General features: G+C 45.0%; 3 protein-coding genes across 3 annotated transcripts; all 3 read left to right on the top strand.

Moving 5' to 3' along the window:
• The first annotated feature begins 494 nt into the window (after positions 1-494).
• Positions 495-1,253, top strand: LOC137839410 (uncharacterized). Its single transcript, XM_068648527.1, has one exon. The coding sequence runs from the start codon at positions 495-497 to the stop codon at positions 1,251-1,253; it is 759 nt and encodes a 252-aa protein (XP_068504628.1).
• A 982-nt stretch (positions 1,254-2,235) lies between these two features.
• On the top strand, positions 2,236-4,444 carry LOC137839409 (uncharacterized). Its single transcript, XM_068648525.1, has 7 exons — positions 2,236-2,577; positions 2,665-2,760; positions 2,865-3,211; positions 3,266-3,605; positions 3,924-4,007; positions 4,203-4,237; positions 4,342-4,444. Exons 1-7 carry the CDS (start codon positions 2,236-2,238, stop codon positions 4,442-4,444), a joined length of 1,347 nt encoding a protein of 448 aa, XP_068504626.1.
• A 3,917-nt stretch (positions 4,445-8,361) lies between these two features.
• LOC137839408 (uncharacterized) lies at positions 8,362-9,051 on the top strand. The gene has a single exon (XM_068648524.1). The coding sequence runs from the start codon at positions 8,362-8,364 to the stop codon at positions 9,049-9,051; it is 690 nt and encodes a 229-aa protein (XP_068504625.1).
• The last annotated feature ends 8,351 nt before the right edge of the window (positions 9,052-17,402 follow it).

Below are 17,402 nucleotides of genomic sequence, written 5' to 3'. Positions count from 1 at the left end.
ACCCATAGCGGTGGACGATACTCAAACTCCAGACAGAGTACGTCATCTGCGCGCGTTATGGGATCAGGGGGATCAAACGGTTCAACGGCGGTGTCGTTCTAAAGGGGGCCTGGGATCGTTACATTATGGAAATAGATACTCGACCAGGTCAAGCTCAATCTCTTATGCTTTATCTGATTCTGAAATTGTTTAGTGTAATAATCGTATTAGGAAGGAAGCAGTTGAACCTGAACCAACTAGAATTTGGGAAGTAGGCAAAAGGTTGGGAACGACTTGTTCACGGGATAAAAACATGATGCAAAAAGAATTGGAAGTTATGGAGGATAGGGATAGGCAAGTTCTGAGTAAGCTGAAGAAGGGAACGAAGACTGGTTGTTTATGATTATTGTTAAGATAAATATCAGAGGTTAGGGGGAGGAGTAAAAATGAAATATCTTAAGCACATTATTTGTAAGGAGAGAGCGGAATTTGTGTGTATTCAAGAGACCAAAGTTATGGAGTTTTATGATAGTAGATGTTTTGCTTTGTGGGGGGATAATAAAGCTGGTTGGGTGCATAGCGAAGGAGAGAATGGGGTAGAAGGCGTTCTTTCTATGTGGCACAAAGAAGCGTTTGAATATAGCTCCCATGTCAAAGGAAGAGGTTTCTTAGCTGTTACTGGGGTTCATACTAAATTGAATTGCTTATGTATCGTCGTTGATGTGTACGTTGCATGTTCACTAAGTGATAAGGCAGTCATGTGGGAGGCTCTGTCAAATATAAGAAGGGTTAATCAGAATGAGGTGTGGTGTTGTTGCGGGGACTTTAATGCTGTTAGGAGTATAGAGGAAATGAAAGGTGTTAGAGGATTTTCTAGCCAGAAGAGGGAGATTAAAGAATACAATGAGTTCAGTGATAAGAATGTGTTGGTGGAGCTACCTATTGTTGGTAAAAAGTTTACTTGGTACAAGTCAGATGGGTCTGCCAAAAGTAGACTAGATAAATTTCTAGTTTCCTTGGAGTGGCTCCAAATGTGGCCTATGAGTAAGCAGTATGTACAACCGAGGGAAGTCTCAGATCACTGTGTTGTAGTGGCCAAATCATGGGTTAAAGATTGGGGTCCTAGACCGTTTAAAACAATAGATGCTTGGCTTTCGAAATTTGGATTCATGGATCTGGTGAAGGGAAAGTGGAACAACTATGAGGTGCAGGGAAATAGAATGTCCAAGCTCAAAGATAAATTGAAGTTTTTGAAAGGTGACCTTAAGGAGTGAAATAGGAGTGTCTTTGGAAATCTTGAGGAGAGTAAGCATAGGATCACGATGGAAATTGAGAAGCTTGATGTAAAAGATGCTGAATGTGATTTAATGGAGGGTGAAAACTTGAGAAGATTGGAGTTACTCAGTCAATGGAAGCTGATAGAGAAAAAAGTGGAATCTTTAAGTAGGCAGAAAGCTAGATCTACTTGGTTTAAGCATGGGGATTCTAACTCCAAATATTACCACTTTATTATTAGGTGGAGAAAACTCAGGAATGAAGTTAAAGGTGTTGAAATAGACAATCAGTGGTGTGAAGAACCGGAATCTGTGCACAGGGAAGCAAAAAAAGTGTTTGAACAAAGGTTCATGGCCACTACCGATCATAGTGTTCGACTAGGTCTCGTGGACTTCAGGTCTCTTCCAGAGGCAGTGAGTTTGAAAATGGTAAACGCTTTTTCTGAGGAGGAAGTAAAGGCTGCAGTTTGGCTGTGCGAGGGAACTAAGAGTTCGGGTCCAGACGGCTTTAACTTTAATTTCATTAAGAGTAATTGGGAGATCTTAAAGGAGGATATCATGGAAGCTGTATATGCATTTGAAGAATCTGGGACCTTTCCAAAGGGATGTAATGCTTCATTCATTGCTCTTATTCCCAAAGTGAAAGATCCTGTCATGATCGATCATTTCAGACTTATATCTCTAGTGGGAGCTTTATATAAGATTATTACTAAGGTCCTGTCGTGTCGTATCAAGGACGTCATGCACTTGGTTATAGACAACGTTCAATTAGCTTTCTTGGAAGACAGGGGTATGTTAGAAAGTGTCATGATGACTAATGAGGTAATCGAAGAGGTTCGGAGGAACCGGAAGAGTGGGGTGTGCCTGAAGGTTGACTTTGAAAAGGCGTACGACTCGGTTAGATGGAGTTTTTTTGTTGGATATGCTACTGAGGATGGGGTTCCATAGAAAATGGATAAAGTGGGTAAAAGGTTGTTTGGAGATGGCTATGGTGTCTGTGCTGGTTAATGGTAGCCCAACAGAGGAGTTCAGACCTACAAGGGGGTTGAGGCAAGGTGACCCTTTGGCACCGTTTCTTTTCCTCATTGTCGCAGAAGGGTTGGCTGGCTTACTTCGCAAAGCTGTGAAGGAAGATTTGTTAAGTGGTATCAAGGTGGGGAGAGCTGAATTAGAATGTTGTATGTTACAATTTGCAGATGACACCCTGTTCATGTGTGAAGACTCCTTCTCCAATGTGTTTACAATGAAGGTCATTCTCAGGGTCTTTAAACTTGCTTCTGGGCTGAAAGTTAATTTCTATAAATCAAAGTTGGCAGGTTTGCAGGTAGACAAAAATACCATTGAGATATATGCGAGAACTCTTAATTGTGATATCATGCAGATACCTTTTATTTATCTGGGGTGCAAGTAGGTGGTAACCCAAGGAGCATGCAGTTTTGAGAACCAGTCGTGGAAAAAGTTAAAGCTAGACTTAGTGCTAGGAATGGGAAATGCTTATCGTTTGCAAGTAGGCTATGCTTAATTAAGTTGGTTTTAACATCCATACCTTTGTTTTATCTCTCTTTTTATAAAGCATCGAAATCAATCTGTGATAAAATTTCTAGTATTCAGAGGAGTTTTCTCTGGGCTTGGGGCAAAGACAACAAACATATATCTTGGGTCCGTTGGGAAAATGTATGTAAATCACAAGAGGAAGGGGGACTGGGGGTCAAGGATGTTAGAAAGTTCAACCGAGCTTTGCTAGCAAAATGGAAGTGGAGATTGATGAGTGAGGAAAAGGGGAAAAGGAAAGAGATCTCGTTATCTAAGTATTATAGTGATGATGGAAGTAATCAAGGTTATGGTAGCCAACATTCTTGGTGGTGGAGTGATCTTGGTAAGGCATGTGATGAAGGAGAAGGTGAGGGGTGGTTCCATAATCATGTTGCATGGAAAGTTGGAAACGGGGACAAAATTAGGTTTTAGGAAGATGCATGGATAAACAGTAACAAACTTAAATCTTTTTTTCCCAGATTGTATTCCATATCCCTAGATCAAGGAAAGCTGGTGGGCGAACTAGGTTCTTGGGGGGCATTAGGGTGGTCATGGAGGTTAAGGTGGAGAAGGATTAGATTTAAGTGGGAAAAATCCATGGAGGTAGATTTGATGAACCTCATCACAGGGAAAATTGTGAACAAGGATTATGAGGATTCTCTTGTGTGGAGCGAGGATAATAAAGGTGTTTTCTCTGTGAAATTTGCGTACTTGACTTTGTGTAACTCTTCCAATGGTGCATCGTACAATGTGTTTTCGATGTTGTGGCAAGCTAAAGCGGTATCAACTTATGATAATCTCATCAAGAGAGGTTTGGCTGTAAATTCTCCCATGTGTGTGCTTTGTAAAGCAGTTGAAGAGTCATCCCAACATATCTTTATGAACTGTATTTTTGCACAACGGGTCTGGTCCCTTTGCCTCATGTGGATTGGTATTCTGTCTGTACAACACAAGAACCTTTTAAATCACTTTGAGAGTTTTCACTTAATTCATTTAAGTATTAAGCAAAATCAAGTCTGGAAGGGTTTGTAGGTTGATATTGTTCGGAGCATATGGGATCAGAGAAGTCTGATTGTGCTTAAACAAGGGATACCAGATGCTGAAGAAATCTTCCATTCAACCCAACTGTCAATATAGTTGTATGTGAAGTATGGGGCGGTCTACAAAGCTGCTGAGGTGGGGGATGTTGTTGAGAAGTGGCAACTTCATGTCATGTACACGGTACTTGGGCTAGTTAGGAGAGGTGTGAGGATGGCAGTGAGTTGTAGTCGTACCGATGTAGGGATACCGTGGACAAGGGGAACTGTGTCTCATGAAAAGTTTGAGTAAAACAGAGGTTTTGCAGGGCAGGACAATACGCTTCAACATATCTTTGAGGATACGAATCAACAAAACTGGTGTTTGTTTTTTATGCAGGGAATGAGGGAAGCAAAGGAGTTAACTGTAAGGAGGTGTAATTTGCTAGTTTTTTATCGGGGGTGGAGGGTTGGATGGAGGGATAAGTAGTAGGTGATGTCAGGAAAATCAAAGTGTTCCTTGTGGTGAGTATATGCAGATTTAAGGAAGCAGAATGGAAGGAAGAAATGACGAAGGTTCTAGTATTGGAGTATTTGGAAGGAAGCAATGTGGTTTTACTTGGTATACAGAGAAGTAAATGATATTCTGGAAGCAACATAAGCATTTCAGAGAGTAATAGTTACTGGATATTTGTTTCTCTCTATTTTTTCTGCATTTCAAAAGATGTATCTGTGTTGGCTTCTTTTTTGTGAAGGCACGTGGTGATTCTCTAAGTTCCTATAGCATTATTCTACAGCGGTGAGCGGTCACATTTCTTTCCTATATAAAGAATGCATTTTAGGAGGTGATGGAAGCGGGGCCGCTGGGAGCTTACAAGAAAGCAAAGGGGTTGTTAAATTATCATGGTGTTGAGCCGGCTGCAGGGCTCTTTTTTTCTTTAGAAACAAATTGTTATATCTGTATTGAGCTGCATGTTTCTTGTATTTGGATTGAGTACCCATAAGTATCTCTTTTATTTTATTATATTCTTTGCTGATAAAAAAAATAATAATTAAAAAGATGCACATAATTCGTAGCTAAGCCTTCTAAATAGTCCATCAAATTTCACTCCGCAAGTTATGAAATAAAAATCATTGTAACTTTCTAAAAATTAGAATAATAAACCGAAGAAGGTTATTATTTATTATATACACTAATACTTTTAGAATTATTAGAGAATTATATATATACCTGGTTAAGTTAGGGTATAAAACAATATTTTCTTTTAAATTTCTTGAAGTTTATTTTATGAGATTAAATGATCAATAAAGTGAGCATCTATATACACATCAATATGCATTCATCTTATTAGTATACAAATTGATATGTATATCAATTATATAAATTAATCGGTCATCACTATTATCACAATTAAGTATAGATTAAGTGAGGTCATCTCTGTTGAGTATCTTTACTTTCTAATGTTGAAGAAGAGTTTCTTATTTCAGTGATCTTATATCATTTAGATAAGATAATTGATTTTATTTCTTCACTTAATCAATGACTATTTGATTAAGTGTGTATTGCTTGAGTGTTTATCGCTTGAACAATGTACTTATTGGGTTTCTTCGAACAAGTTCCAGAAACACAATGCATTTCATTTTACCAACACTTGAACGATCATGTCATTGTTTGTCGAAATGTAATTGCATATTTTAAAACTCATATATCTTCATTATAGGTTTTTCTTAAGTGACTTAACTATTGCTTAAGCATCATCCCTCCTAAAGAAGAAAATTACTTTGACAACTCTCCCTTCCAAAAACAATTTTTTACTCAAGTTATATTCCTTATAACTTGAGCATCATATTGTCACTTAAATGATACCGAACTATACTGTTAATATTACATATTACGCTTAAAGTCATCACTTAAGCAATGCCATTTTTCAATTAAAGAATAATTCAACAATAAATTTAGATTAGTTACAAATCCTTTCAAAATATCAATATTATTGCTCACAATCTCCAAATTGTTCACTAACATCATATACATTTTACAAAATGTACCGACCAGTCCTCGGGCGTTGACCAAAGTCAAACATATGGTGGGACCCACCAAGGGGCTCCAAGGAGGAATGTTAGTGTGTCGACCGCTTTGGGCGTCGCCAGTGTGGGCGTCGCTAGGTGTAAGCGTCTCCCACCTTAAAGGCGTGACTCGTTGTCCTAAGAGCGTGCTTTGGCCCCGATGGTGCCACCCCCGATGCCCACGGGTAGGGAAGATCGTGGAGGGGGCGGCACGATAAGAGGCCACGGTACGGGCGAGGAGGCCTCGGGCCCCAGTACCTCAGAGCAGTAATAAAGAGAAGAGAAAGGTGGCTTCAAGGCCATATCCCAAGTACCAGTAGGGAGTAACCTGACTCGTGAAGTACCCACGCCGCCTCTTCAGAATCCCTGGGACAGATACGATCCGGGAGAGGGCCATGCCCAGGGGTAATCCATGTGCATGGTACGAGAGGAAGGCTGATACACTCCTAGGGCGAGTGACTAGAGGCTAGGGCGCATGAGTTGGCACCCAGGTAGTCACCCCTTGCATCGGATGCACTTCGAAGAAGGAAGACTTACACGCTAGGATTTCCCTAAGTTGGGTTACAGCATCGTAAGGCCTTCCACGTGGAGTTGCGCTTAAGTCAGAAAGGCCACGTGGCAGTAAGCACTGAAACCCAAGGTATATAAGCTTTTTTGAAAGCTTAGTGAGGTACGTTTTTACACATGCTCTAATCATTTGCACGCTTACACACTGTACGCATGAGTGATTTGAGTTGGAGAGAGAAGTTAGTTACAAGACGGTTATGCGCCTTCAGAACATCGCAATTACGGTGTTCCGATACGGAGATGCTTGGTGTTTTCTGTTTACTGACTTGATCATCGAAGTGCAAACGACCGCGAGGGCGCCCTTTGTTATCTCTATTTCAGGTACTCACGGCGGTGTAGGGTGAAGATCTGGAACCAAGATGAAGGTGTCCTTGATACGCGAGTCACAGTTACACACGAAGCACGTTCTGGTCAACCGGCAGGAACATTTGGCGCCCACCGTGGGGCCGATCTAAAACATCAGTCCCACCACAAGTGTTCAGGAGTTCAGTAGTAGTTTTCGAGAGAGTTTTCCAAGAATCTTGCAAGATCCACCGTTCATCATGAAGTTTACGCAGTTTCACCGATTGCTTTCGGTCCAGTTCAAGTTTTCGTTATTCGTTGTTGAAGTTTAGTTCAGCTCACCGTTCATCATGGAAGTTGGCTCAGTTCCACCGTTTGTTCGTGGTTTGTTTGAAGTTTGCTCAGTTCCACCGTTGCTCGTGGTTTGTTCGTGGTTTGCTCAGTTTTCACCGATCATTCTTCAGTTCAGTTCAGTTTCCACCGTTCTCTTTCGGTCTTGATCAGTTTCTACCGTTCGTTCTTCATTCCGTTCGTTTTTCACCGAAAGTTTTGTGAAGAACCGCCGTTACAGCTCTTAGATTTCCAAGAAACCGCAAGAAATGAGGACAACAAGGCAAAGTTCGACGCGTGCTGAGAGTGGTGACATGACCATGCAGCAGGTCATGGATATGATGCAAGGCCTACAGGAAGCGATGGCGGCATCAAAGGTTGAGCAAGAGCGCATGCAGGCAGACCTCGCGACGTCACAGGCGAGGAATGAAGAGTTATGCCGTACGAATGAGGAGTTGCGCTGCGGGTTGCGCAACCACTCAGGGCTACGTGAAGCAGATGATCGTGAATGTTTCACACCACCGAGGGAGTTCTCCACACCGTTCTCGCAGTCGATCATGGAGGCGGTGATCCCTCACACGTTCGTAGGTCCTAAGGTGACGTTCGCGGGAATGTAGGATCCTGAGGCACATCTCACTGCGTTCCACATGCAGATGATGCTGGTAGGCGGCTCCAACGCCGTAATGTGCAAGCTCTTCATGAGCACGTTGATTGGAATGGCCATGGATTGGTTTATCAGCCTTCCAGACGGCCACATCACTTCCTTCGCACAGCTCTCACAGTTGTTTCGTGAACAGTACATAGCGAACCGGGCTCCGCCACCGGTATCGTATGATTTATTCGACGTAAAACAGTATCAAGGTGAAACCTTGAAAGAATACATCAATCGCTTCGGGGCGCAGGTGGTGAAGGTTGGTACCACGGAGAAGCTAATAATCGTCTACGCGTTCAGGAAGGGGATGTGCCCCTGACCTTTCTGTGAGTCAATCATTCGAAGCCGCCCCCGAACCTTTGCAGAAATAAGGCATCGTGCGGTGGAGCACATCGCCACAGAGGGCGAGGTGTGCGAGAAGCGCATGAGCGTTGCACTCGCACGCCCGAGAGCACCGTCGCGTGCACAGCCCGCTAGGGTGAACAAGACTGCGACCGGAAGGAAAGCTCAAGCGAGGAAGCGCCTATACGAGGCGAGGAGGCCCCAGACGAGGGGGCGAACGGAGGGGAATAGGCCGGGGAGGGAGGGGAATAGGTCGTTGAGGCATAATTTTGTAGTAGAATTGAAGGATCTAATCGCCGTGCCTAACATAGCAGACAGGATGAGGCCCCTAGTGAAAACTGACAAAGTGTTGGGACCCCACAAAGACTCGTGGTGCGAGTTCCACCAAGCGTTCGGGCATCACATCAACAACTGCTTGGCGTTGGGCCATCAGTTGGACGAGTTGGTGAAGAGTGGTTTTCTGAAGGACTATCTGGCCAGGTCTTCTACGGCCGCGGCCTTGGCGGTACCAGAGGAGGATCAGGCACATGAGATGCCGATCCATGGAGAAGTGCACACCATATCTGGTGGCTTCTCAGGAGGAGGATGCACTGCCTCTCAGCGCAAAAGGTACGTGTTATCGGTGAATTCAGTAGCTGAGGAAGGACTGGATGACCCGTGGGAGTCAGACCTTGTGTTTACAAAGGCTGACCTACGCGACGTCGTTCCCCGTGATAATGACCCCGTGGTCATTTCGGTCGTCACCGTTGGGAGAAGGGTACACCGAGTCCTCGTGGACCAGGGCAGCTCCGCCGACGTCATGTTCTGGTCCACATTCAACAAGCTGCAGTTGTCCCCTGACTTGCTGAGGCCATACACGGGATGCCTATATGGGTTCGCGGGGGACCAGGTGGAGGTACGTGGCTACCTGGAGCTGAGGACGACGTTTATAGATGGAACGACGTCACGTACTGATGGAGATCAAGATCAAGAAGAGATAGAGGCCGAAGATCAAGGACAAGAGTGTTGAAGATGGTTGCTGCCCCTTCAAGATTGTGTTTGATGAAGACTCATATGTAGAGTTTGATGAAGACTTATATGTACATTTTGCTTTGCTTTAAGTGTGTCTTAGTTAGTGCTTAGAGGTTGTCTAAGAGTAGCTTTTTGCTGGGTAACTCACCTCATAACCATTGGCCAGGTGTTAAGAACAAGCATAAGTTTTCTTAAACTGGTTTTCACATGTTTTACACAAAAACACGTTTTACTGCATAAAAATAAATCTGTTCTTTCCTAAATAAACAGATTCATTTTTCTCACTGATGCCTTGGCTAAGTCTTGTAAAAATTAGTTTTTTTGTGCATCAGGTATTTTGACTAAGTCTTCTTCTTTTCAAAACGACTGAGTTTTAAATTGTTAAACTTTCTCTGTTTTCGTTTTGAAAAATAAATCTGTTCATCTGTAAATGAATAGATTCTTTTTGCCTCTGGTGCCATGTCAAGCTTAAACGTTTTTTCAGTTTTATCTCAGCACCAGAATGGTTGACTAAGTCTCCTCACTTAACAGATTCTCTAACTGCTTTTGAAAATAAATCAGTTTATTTTATTTTCAATCTGTTCATTTTATAACAGCTTTAACTGTTTTTCAAAATTCTGTTATAAGCTGGCTTTCTATAAAATGCAAACTTGGTTTCTGAGTTTAATAACGATTCAAACAGTTCATACATTTGCAAAAAACAAGTTTTGACAGTAGAGAGTTAAGTGTTTTCAAGGATTAGCATTTGTTCTTCAAAGATTTCAAAAATCACAAAGTGCTTGTTCTTGGTTTGGTTCCAAAAGCTTGGTTTGAGGTGCAGCTACTGTTCTAGCAATCCTGCCTACTGGTTTAAGGCTGATCTTTGTTACCTCAATCAGGTGTAGTCGTTTCACTTCTTATTACATGTAATAGTTTGGTTGAATCCTCTTCTTGATAGGTGTTCTTGGAGAGTGGATGTGTGTGTGTGAGTGCTGAAATAGGTTTTTTCAGCAAGAGTACCTAAGTTCTTGTAGGTTTCAAGAACAGTGGGAAGTGTACTTGATTGTACTGTGTGTTAGTGAATTCCACCTGTTGTTGGTGAAGACTGGATGTAGCTCAGGTTGAGTGAACCAGTATAATTGCTTGTGTTCATTCTCTCTCTCTCTCTGCAATTTCGTTTCTGCATAATTGATAAAACAGCAAAGAAATAAATCTGTTCAATTGAAAATAAATCTGTTCTTTCTGGGCACTGTGCATACTGTTCTTGATTTCTGAAAAAGGTGTTTGAATCTGATAAGAACATATATAATCTGCTAAAAACCATTGGAACAGATTGACTGTGATAGGCTGCTCAAGAAACTGTCAATGCTATTAATTGAACCTTAAACAATTGCTTAAAGTTGAAGCTTGGTGTTTTGTGATTCATTGTTCTTAATTTCTGGAAAATTTCTTGACATCAAGAAGAACACTCATAGTCTGTTAAAAGCCACTGGAACAGCTTGTTTGCAAAGGTCACTCAATTATCTAGCATGCTAACAATTGAACCTTAATCACTTGCTTGAAATTGAAGCTTGCTGTTTTTTGTATTTCACTGTTTTTCAAATCTGATATCTGTGTGTGCTGCTGGAAATTATCACTGCATAGTCTTGTGATTAACCTTGCTGTATTTAAAGCGTTTCAAACAGAAAAACAGTGCTGAAATAAATCTGTTCATTTTCACATAAATCGATTTATTTTCTGTAAAACTGGGTTAAACATTGTTTCTGCGAAGAAGTTTTAAAAGGTCAATTCACCCCCCCTCTTGAACTTTGGCACTACTAAACCCAACAAAGAGGAGGTAGAGGCCGAAGTTGAAGAAGCTCAAGAAGTCATTAGCTTACCTCAAAGGCTTACAAGGAGCAAGTTTAAGGAATTAGGAAGTAGTGGTAGATTGTTTTCTCTTTTATAGTGTCTTTTGTATAAAAAGTAGAATGTTTAAATACATAGTTTTTAGGAAGGTGCTTAGAGGGAAACATTAGATACCTCTTTTGTAAAGCATCTTTAGGCTTTAGTTTAGAATTTTCTAGAAGGTGATTCTTCATGAGACACTATAGACGTTAGCTTAGGAGACTTTTAGGTTAGCTTGTGGTACAAGCTTTGTAGCCTCATGACCGGCCCTTGCTCCTATAAAAGGAGGGCTTGGGTCCTTCTAAATTCAAAATTGAAATTTGAAGTAACAAAACTCTCCCAAATTGGTGATTGAGTGTAGTGAGAACTTGCCTTCTCCTCTTCCTAGTCTCATCTTGAGAGCCTTGGTTCCCTCAAGTGGTGGCAAATCACACTTATCTTGGAGCTTTCACACTTCAAGTGGCGTGTTCATCAACCAAGAACTACAACCACGTAAGTCTTCCTTCTTCTCCATCTATTTCTTCCATTTCCATGTCCTTATGAATTCCTAAAACATGTCTTAGGACTTTTCTTGCATTTCTATTCAGTGCTTTAGCTTCTTTTGCTATTTTGTTCGGTTCATCTTCTCCTTTGCTGAATATAATCAGTTCATCTCCCTTTTCTATAGCTTTGTTCGGTTCATTTCACTTTTAAGGCATTTTAATCGGTTCATTTGAACTCTTGCATCTTTTAATCTGTTCAATTGGCAAGAAATGGGACTTCCATATGAGTTTTGGTGTTTGGCGCAAGTTTTGGAGAGTTCTTGAAACATAGAACATTGATCCATTTCTATAAAAGTGCCTATTCAATCTCCAACTCAAGTTGATTCCATAAAATGTCAAAGAATCATCTATATCTTGCTATTGGAATCATATCACGTACTGAGAGCATCCGATACCTAGTGGTGAATGCCAACTCAGCCTACAACATTTTGTTGGGAAGGCCTGCGTTGAATAGGCTAAGGGCAGTGGCTTCCACGCGTCACATGACGATGAAGTTTCCAGATCTTAGTGGACGGGTGATCGTGATCAAGTCAGATCAGGAGGAGGCCCGGAGGTGCTACGAGAATAGCCTAAAAACAAAAAGGGGAGTGTTTATGGTGATGGAACGCCCGTCCATTGTAGAGACGCCCATGGAGGTGGAGCCTTTGGAGGAGGCAGAACCCGTGGAGGCGACACTAGCCGAGGCAGTGCTCGCGGAGGAAGCGCCCAGGGAGGCTGCACCCTTGGAAGAAGTACCTGGTGAGGCCTCGCCCGTAAAGGCGACGCCTAGAAGAGATGGTCGGGAAAGCGAGTCTCGCGCTGAGAGCGCTCGGGACAGGCGACCCGAGCCAGTAGAAAACATGGTGGAGAGGCAGATTGGGGGCAGAATCTTCAAGTTGGGGCGACTGCTGAGTCAAGAGGAGCAGGATGAGGTGGCGGCAGTAATATTGCGCCACCTGGACGCATTTGCATGGTCCGCCTCGGACATGCCAGGCATCGATCCAGATTTTTTGTGCCACCATCTCACCATGGACCCTAAGGTCCGTCCTGTACGACAAAGGAGGAGGAAGTTCAACGAGGAGAGGCGTCTCGTCGTGCAGGAAGAAACAAAGAAGTTGCTGAGAGCCGACACATCAGGGAAATTCAATACCCTGAGTGGCAGGCTAATGCGGTCTTAGTGAAGAAGGCGAATGGGAAGTGGAGAATGTGCGTCGACTTCACAGACCTCAACAAGGCGTGTCCCAAAGATTCGTATCCACTCCCCAGCATCGACGCGTTGGTGGACAGCGCCTCGGGCTGCAAGATGCTGAGTTTCTTGGATGCATTCTCGAGGTACAACTAGATTAAGATGCATCCACGCGATGAGAGCAAAACGGTGTTCATGACCGAGACGTGTAGTTACTGCTACAAGGTTATGCCGTTTGGGCTGAAGAATGCGGGCGCCACCTACCAAAGGTTAATGGATAGGATCCTTGCTCCTATGTTGGGACAGAACGTGCAAGCCTACGTCGACAACATGGTGGTGACCTCTCAGGAAAGAGGGCGACACACAGCTGATCTGGAAGAGCTGTTCGCCACAATAGCTAAGTACCACCTCAAGCTAAACCCAGAGAAATGCGTCTTTGGGGTGGAGGCAGGAAAGTTTCTGGGATTAATGCTCACTGAACGGGGAATAGAGGCGAACCCCGATAAGTGTGCGGCAATCATCGCCATGCAGAGCCCAGCCTCGGTAAAGGAAGTGCAGCAGTTGACAGGGCGCATGGCGGCTTTGTCAAGGTTCGTATCAGCTGGTGGAGATAAGGGCCACCCATATTTCCAATGCCTGAAGAGGAACAACCGCTTTGTGTGGACAGTAGAATATGAGGCAGCCTTTATCAGGCTGAAGGAGTATTTGGCGACGCCTCTTGTGTTGTGTAAGCCATGGGTAGGCGTACCCCTCCGTTTGTACTTTGCAGTAAAGAAGTGGGTCATTAGCTCTGTGCTGGTTCAAGAGCAGGATCAGGTGCATAAGCCTATATACTTCGTGAGTAAGGCCTTGCAGGGCCCGGAGACGAGGTATCAGTCTTTGGAAAAAACAGTCCTGGCAGTGGTATTCTCTGTCAAGAGGTTTCGCCACTATTTCCATAGTTTTACGGTGGTAGTGATGACAGATCTCCCCATCCAGAAGGTGTTGCAAAAGCCAGATGTCGCTGGAAGGATGGTTCGCTGGGCGGTGGAGCTGTCAGAGTTTGATATAGTATACGAGCCCAGGGGATCCATCAAGAGGCAGATTTATGCAGATTTCGTTGCAGAGCTCTCACCAGGAGGCGCCCAACAGGAAGTGGAGCTTGATTCCCAATGGTTGTTATCAGTAGACGGATCCTCCAATCAGCAGGGAAGTGGTGCTGGAATAGTCTTGGAGGGGCCCAATGGGTTGTTGATTGAGCAAGCCCTATGGTTCGCCTTCAAGGCAAGCAATAACCAAGCAGAGTACGAGGCCTTGATCGCAAGAATGCTTTTGGCCAAGGAGATGGGAGCGCGAAGCCTCTTGGCGAAGAGTGACTCGCTGTTGGTTACCGGGCATGTGACAGGGGAATATCAAGCGAAAGACTCGCAGTTGGCAGTTCAAGTGGTAAAGGGGGCTTTCGCGACGTTTGAGTTGGTGCACGTCCCGAGAGAGCAAAATGTCCGTGCTGACCTACTCGCCAAGCTGGCCAACTCAGGCAAGGGGGGAAGGCAGAGGACAGTCATCCAAGAAACCCTCAAGGCGCTGCAAAAGTATGTAGCAGATAACAGAGTGGACGTCCTCCAGGTCAGTGCGTCCAAAAGAAGGCCAGAGAGGCATCGGTCTTTGACTCAGGAGACGGCGAGAGCTCTTAGGGTAAGTGTTTATACGACTTCGCCCTCAGAAGGGGACTTCATGCAGGTGTGTTCCCTAGAAGAAGGAGACACGTGGATGACTCCCTACATACGCTACCTCGCAGATGGGATCCTCCCAGCGGAGCCAGAAGAGAGCAAGAAGGTGAAAAGAAATGTCGTAAGGTATACCATGATGGACGGGACGTTGTTCAGGCATGGGTTTACACACCCAATCTTGACGTGCGTAAGTGGAGATGAATGCACTAGGATAATGGATGAACTCCATGAAGGAGTTTGTGGAAGCCACGTGGGGGGGAGATCGTTAGCATCCAAGGTGGTACATGCAGGCTTTTATTGGCCAACTGTGAGGCAAGATTGCGTAGGGTACGCCCAACGATGCAAGCAGTGCCAAATGCACGCTGACTGGCACAAGGCGCCCCCAGAAGAGCTGAGGTCAATTTATAGCCCGTGGCCTTTCCGCATATGGGGAATTGACATTCAAGGGCCTTTCCCACTGGCGATAAGGCAGATGAAGTACTTGATCGTAGCCATCGAGTACTTCACGAAGTGGATAGAGTTGGAACCAGTCGCACAGATTACTGCACATAAGGTACAACACTTTGTTTGGAAAAACATTGTGTGCCGGTTTGGGGTGCCGAGGCGTCTGGTCTTGGATAATGGCACTCAGTTCGCGAGCCAGCTACTGGGGAAGTTATGTGCAGAGTTAGGCATCAAACAGGTGTTCGCATCAGTCAAGCACCCCCAGACAAACGGACAGGTGGAATCCGCAAATAGAATCTTGTTGAGAGGATTGAAGAGGAGGCTTGAGAAAGCCAAAGGACTCTGGGCAGAGGAGGTACCAAGGATAGTGTGGTCTTATCACACCACGCCCCAGACCTCCACCATGGAGACGCCTTTCAGTCTCGTGTACGAATCTGACGTGATGATCCCGGTGGAGATTCACGAGAGCTCACCACGTTTCCAGAACTTTGTGGCAGAAGAGTCCAACGAGGAAAGGAGGGTGAATTTGGACCTGTTGGACGAAGCCAGGGAGGAGGCGAGAATAAAGGCCGAGGTAGTGAAGAGAAGGGTGGAGCGCTAGTACAGCTCCAAGGTGAGGCCTCGCCAGTTCCAGGTGGCGGATCTCGTCATGCGCAAGGCTCATTCGTATAAGTTGGAAAATAAGTTGTCGCCCAAATGGACCAGGCCCTTTAGAGTGGCCGAGGCTAAAGGGAACGGGTCTTACAGTCTTGAAACTCTGGAGGGAGGCCCCATTCCACGAACCTGGAACGCAGCCAATTTAAAGTTTTACTTTAGTTAAAGAACATTATGTAGTACACAGTTTTAAAGGGGACACTCTTTTTCCCTTTCGGGGGATTTTTAATGAGGTCACCCAAGTAAAAGAATGAGTTCCAGATTACATTGTCTCATTTTTTCTTTTTTCGCAATGTAAAGAAACGAACCCGTCACCTTGGACGCGAAGACACCCCAAAGGGAGTGGCGGGAGCGCACTCTCCGGGCGTGGGCGTCAAGTTTGAAAGGTACGCATAGCTTAGTTAATATTCGGGTGTTTAGACCATAGAAGAGCGATGTCGAGGCCATAGAAGAGATGAGCCCTCCTTCATCTTAAAGCGATGACGAGGCCAGTAACACCTTCAGTGGTGAGCACCTCAGGGCCACGAAGGGTAAGTAAAGATCAAGTCAAAGTTTATTACGAGTTAAAGAAATAGAAGGAATTCGAAGAACAAAAGGAGAGTCAATGGTACATGCGAAGATAAAGCACAAGCACGGTTATCAAAAGCAGAAAGAGAAGAGAAGAGTACACAAGAGTATGAAGTTAAAATGATCAGCTATATTCAAATATGGCAATACACAGAAACAAGTTTTTACAAAGTTACAAATTACAGAAAGAAGGCTAATCCTGGGGAGCTTCTACGGGCACAATTTTGCCTTCTACAACTTCGTTCAGGGGGCTGCAGCCAGAGACGTCGATCCCCGGGTTCGCGCAAGCCGCTTGGGCAAGGGCCTCAACAAACCCATTGGCAAAAGCACCCGCAGCGTCATTGACCAGCTCTTGCTCTGCCTTCTTGGATTGCTTAGCTTGGGAGGCCAGCTCTTGGTCTTTGGTCGCTAAAGCTTCGACCAGCTCTTGGTCTTTGGCCGCTAAAGCATTGACCATCTCCGCCTGCAGTTTTGCGAATTCAGCTCCAAGCGTGTCGAAGTCCTTAGTTTTAGCTTCAAGCGCTGCCTCTGCCGCTCCCAGCTTTAGCTCTCGATCAACGCATTGATCCTCAACTATTTTCATCTTGGCTTCAGTGGCTTTGGCAGCGTCTTTCAGGTCCGCAACTTCTACACGAAGAGGCACAACCTGCCCCAGGAGCTCGGTATAAGATTGCCCCGCTTCGTGCAGTCTCTTGCTAGCGGCGTCTTTCGCTTTCTGAGCCTCCTTTAAGGAGTCCTTGTAGGCTTCCTCCTGGCGAGTCCAGTGGCGCACCAGAGTTTGCTTTTCTTCCTTCAGGGAGGCACACTCTTTTTCAAGAGCCTGAAGGGCAGAGAGCTCGCTAGCCTTGGCTCTAGCCTGATCACGCCAAGTGGTGGCGCAAGCAAGGAAGGCCCCAAGGTAGTAGGCCATGCTCTCCTTCCTGGCCTCTTCAGAGGGCCCCCCTGATGTCGTCCTGCGTAGGTAGCCTCTCAGCAACTCTTGGACTGGTTGGGGAAGTTCTGGGGCCGGTGCGAGGGTAGGAGTGGGCTCAGACTCAACCCCACCCTCCAAGGCAAGTTGTTGGGGGTGGGGAAGTGGCGCTTGAGGGTGCTCCCTTAGGGACTCAACACCATGGTTAGAAGAGGAGGTGGAGGTAACGACCTTGGTGGTCCTCCTCCTCTTGAAGATCTGCCCATCAGCGGAGTCCTCGTCGTCTTCTGAAGGGACCACAACCACCCCTTTGCCTTTGTCCAGGGGGGCTGGTGTTGTGGCAGTCTCGACCAGGGCGAGGGGCATGACCGCGATGGGAGGTGGAGAGCTTGGAGTGTGAGTTGGAGAAGGAGGTTTTTGTTGTGGTCTTGTGGGGGAAGGGTGTTGGGAACGAGATGCTGGAGAAGTAGGAGGAGCAAGTTCAGAGGCTGG

Source organism: Phaseolus vulgaris, chromosome 3 (assembly GCF_000499845.2).
Source record: "Phaseolus vulgaris cultivar G19833 chromosome 3, P. vulgaris v2.0, whole genome shotgun sequence".
In the NCBI taxonomy this organism is placed as follows: Eukaryota; Viridiplantae; Streptophyta; class Magnoliopsida; order Fabales; family Fabaceae; genus Phaseolus; species Phaseolus vulgaris.
The sequence above is the reverse complement of the archived record's forward strand: the minus strand, read 5'-3'. Positions and strand labels throughout refer to the sequence as shown.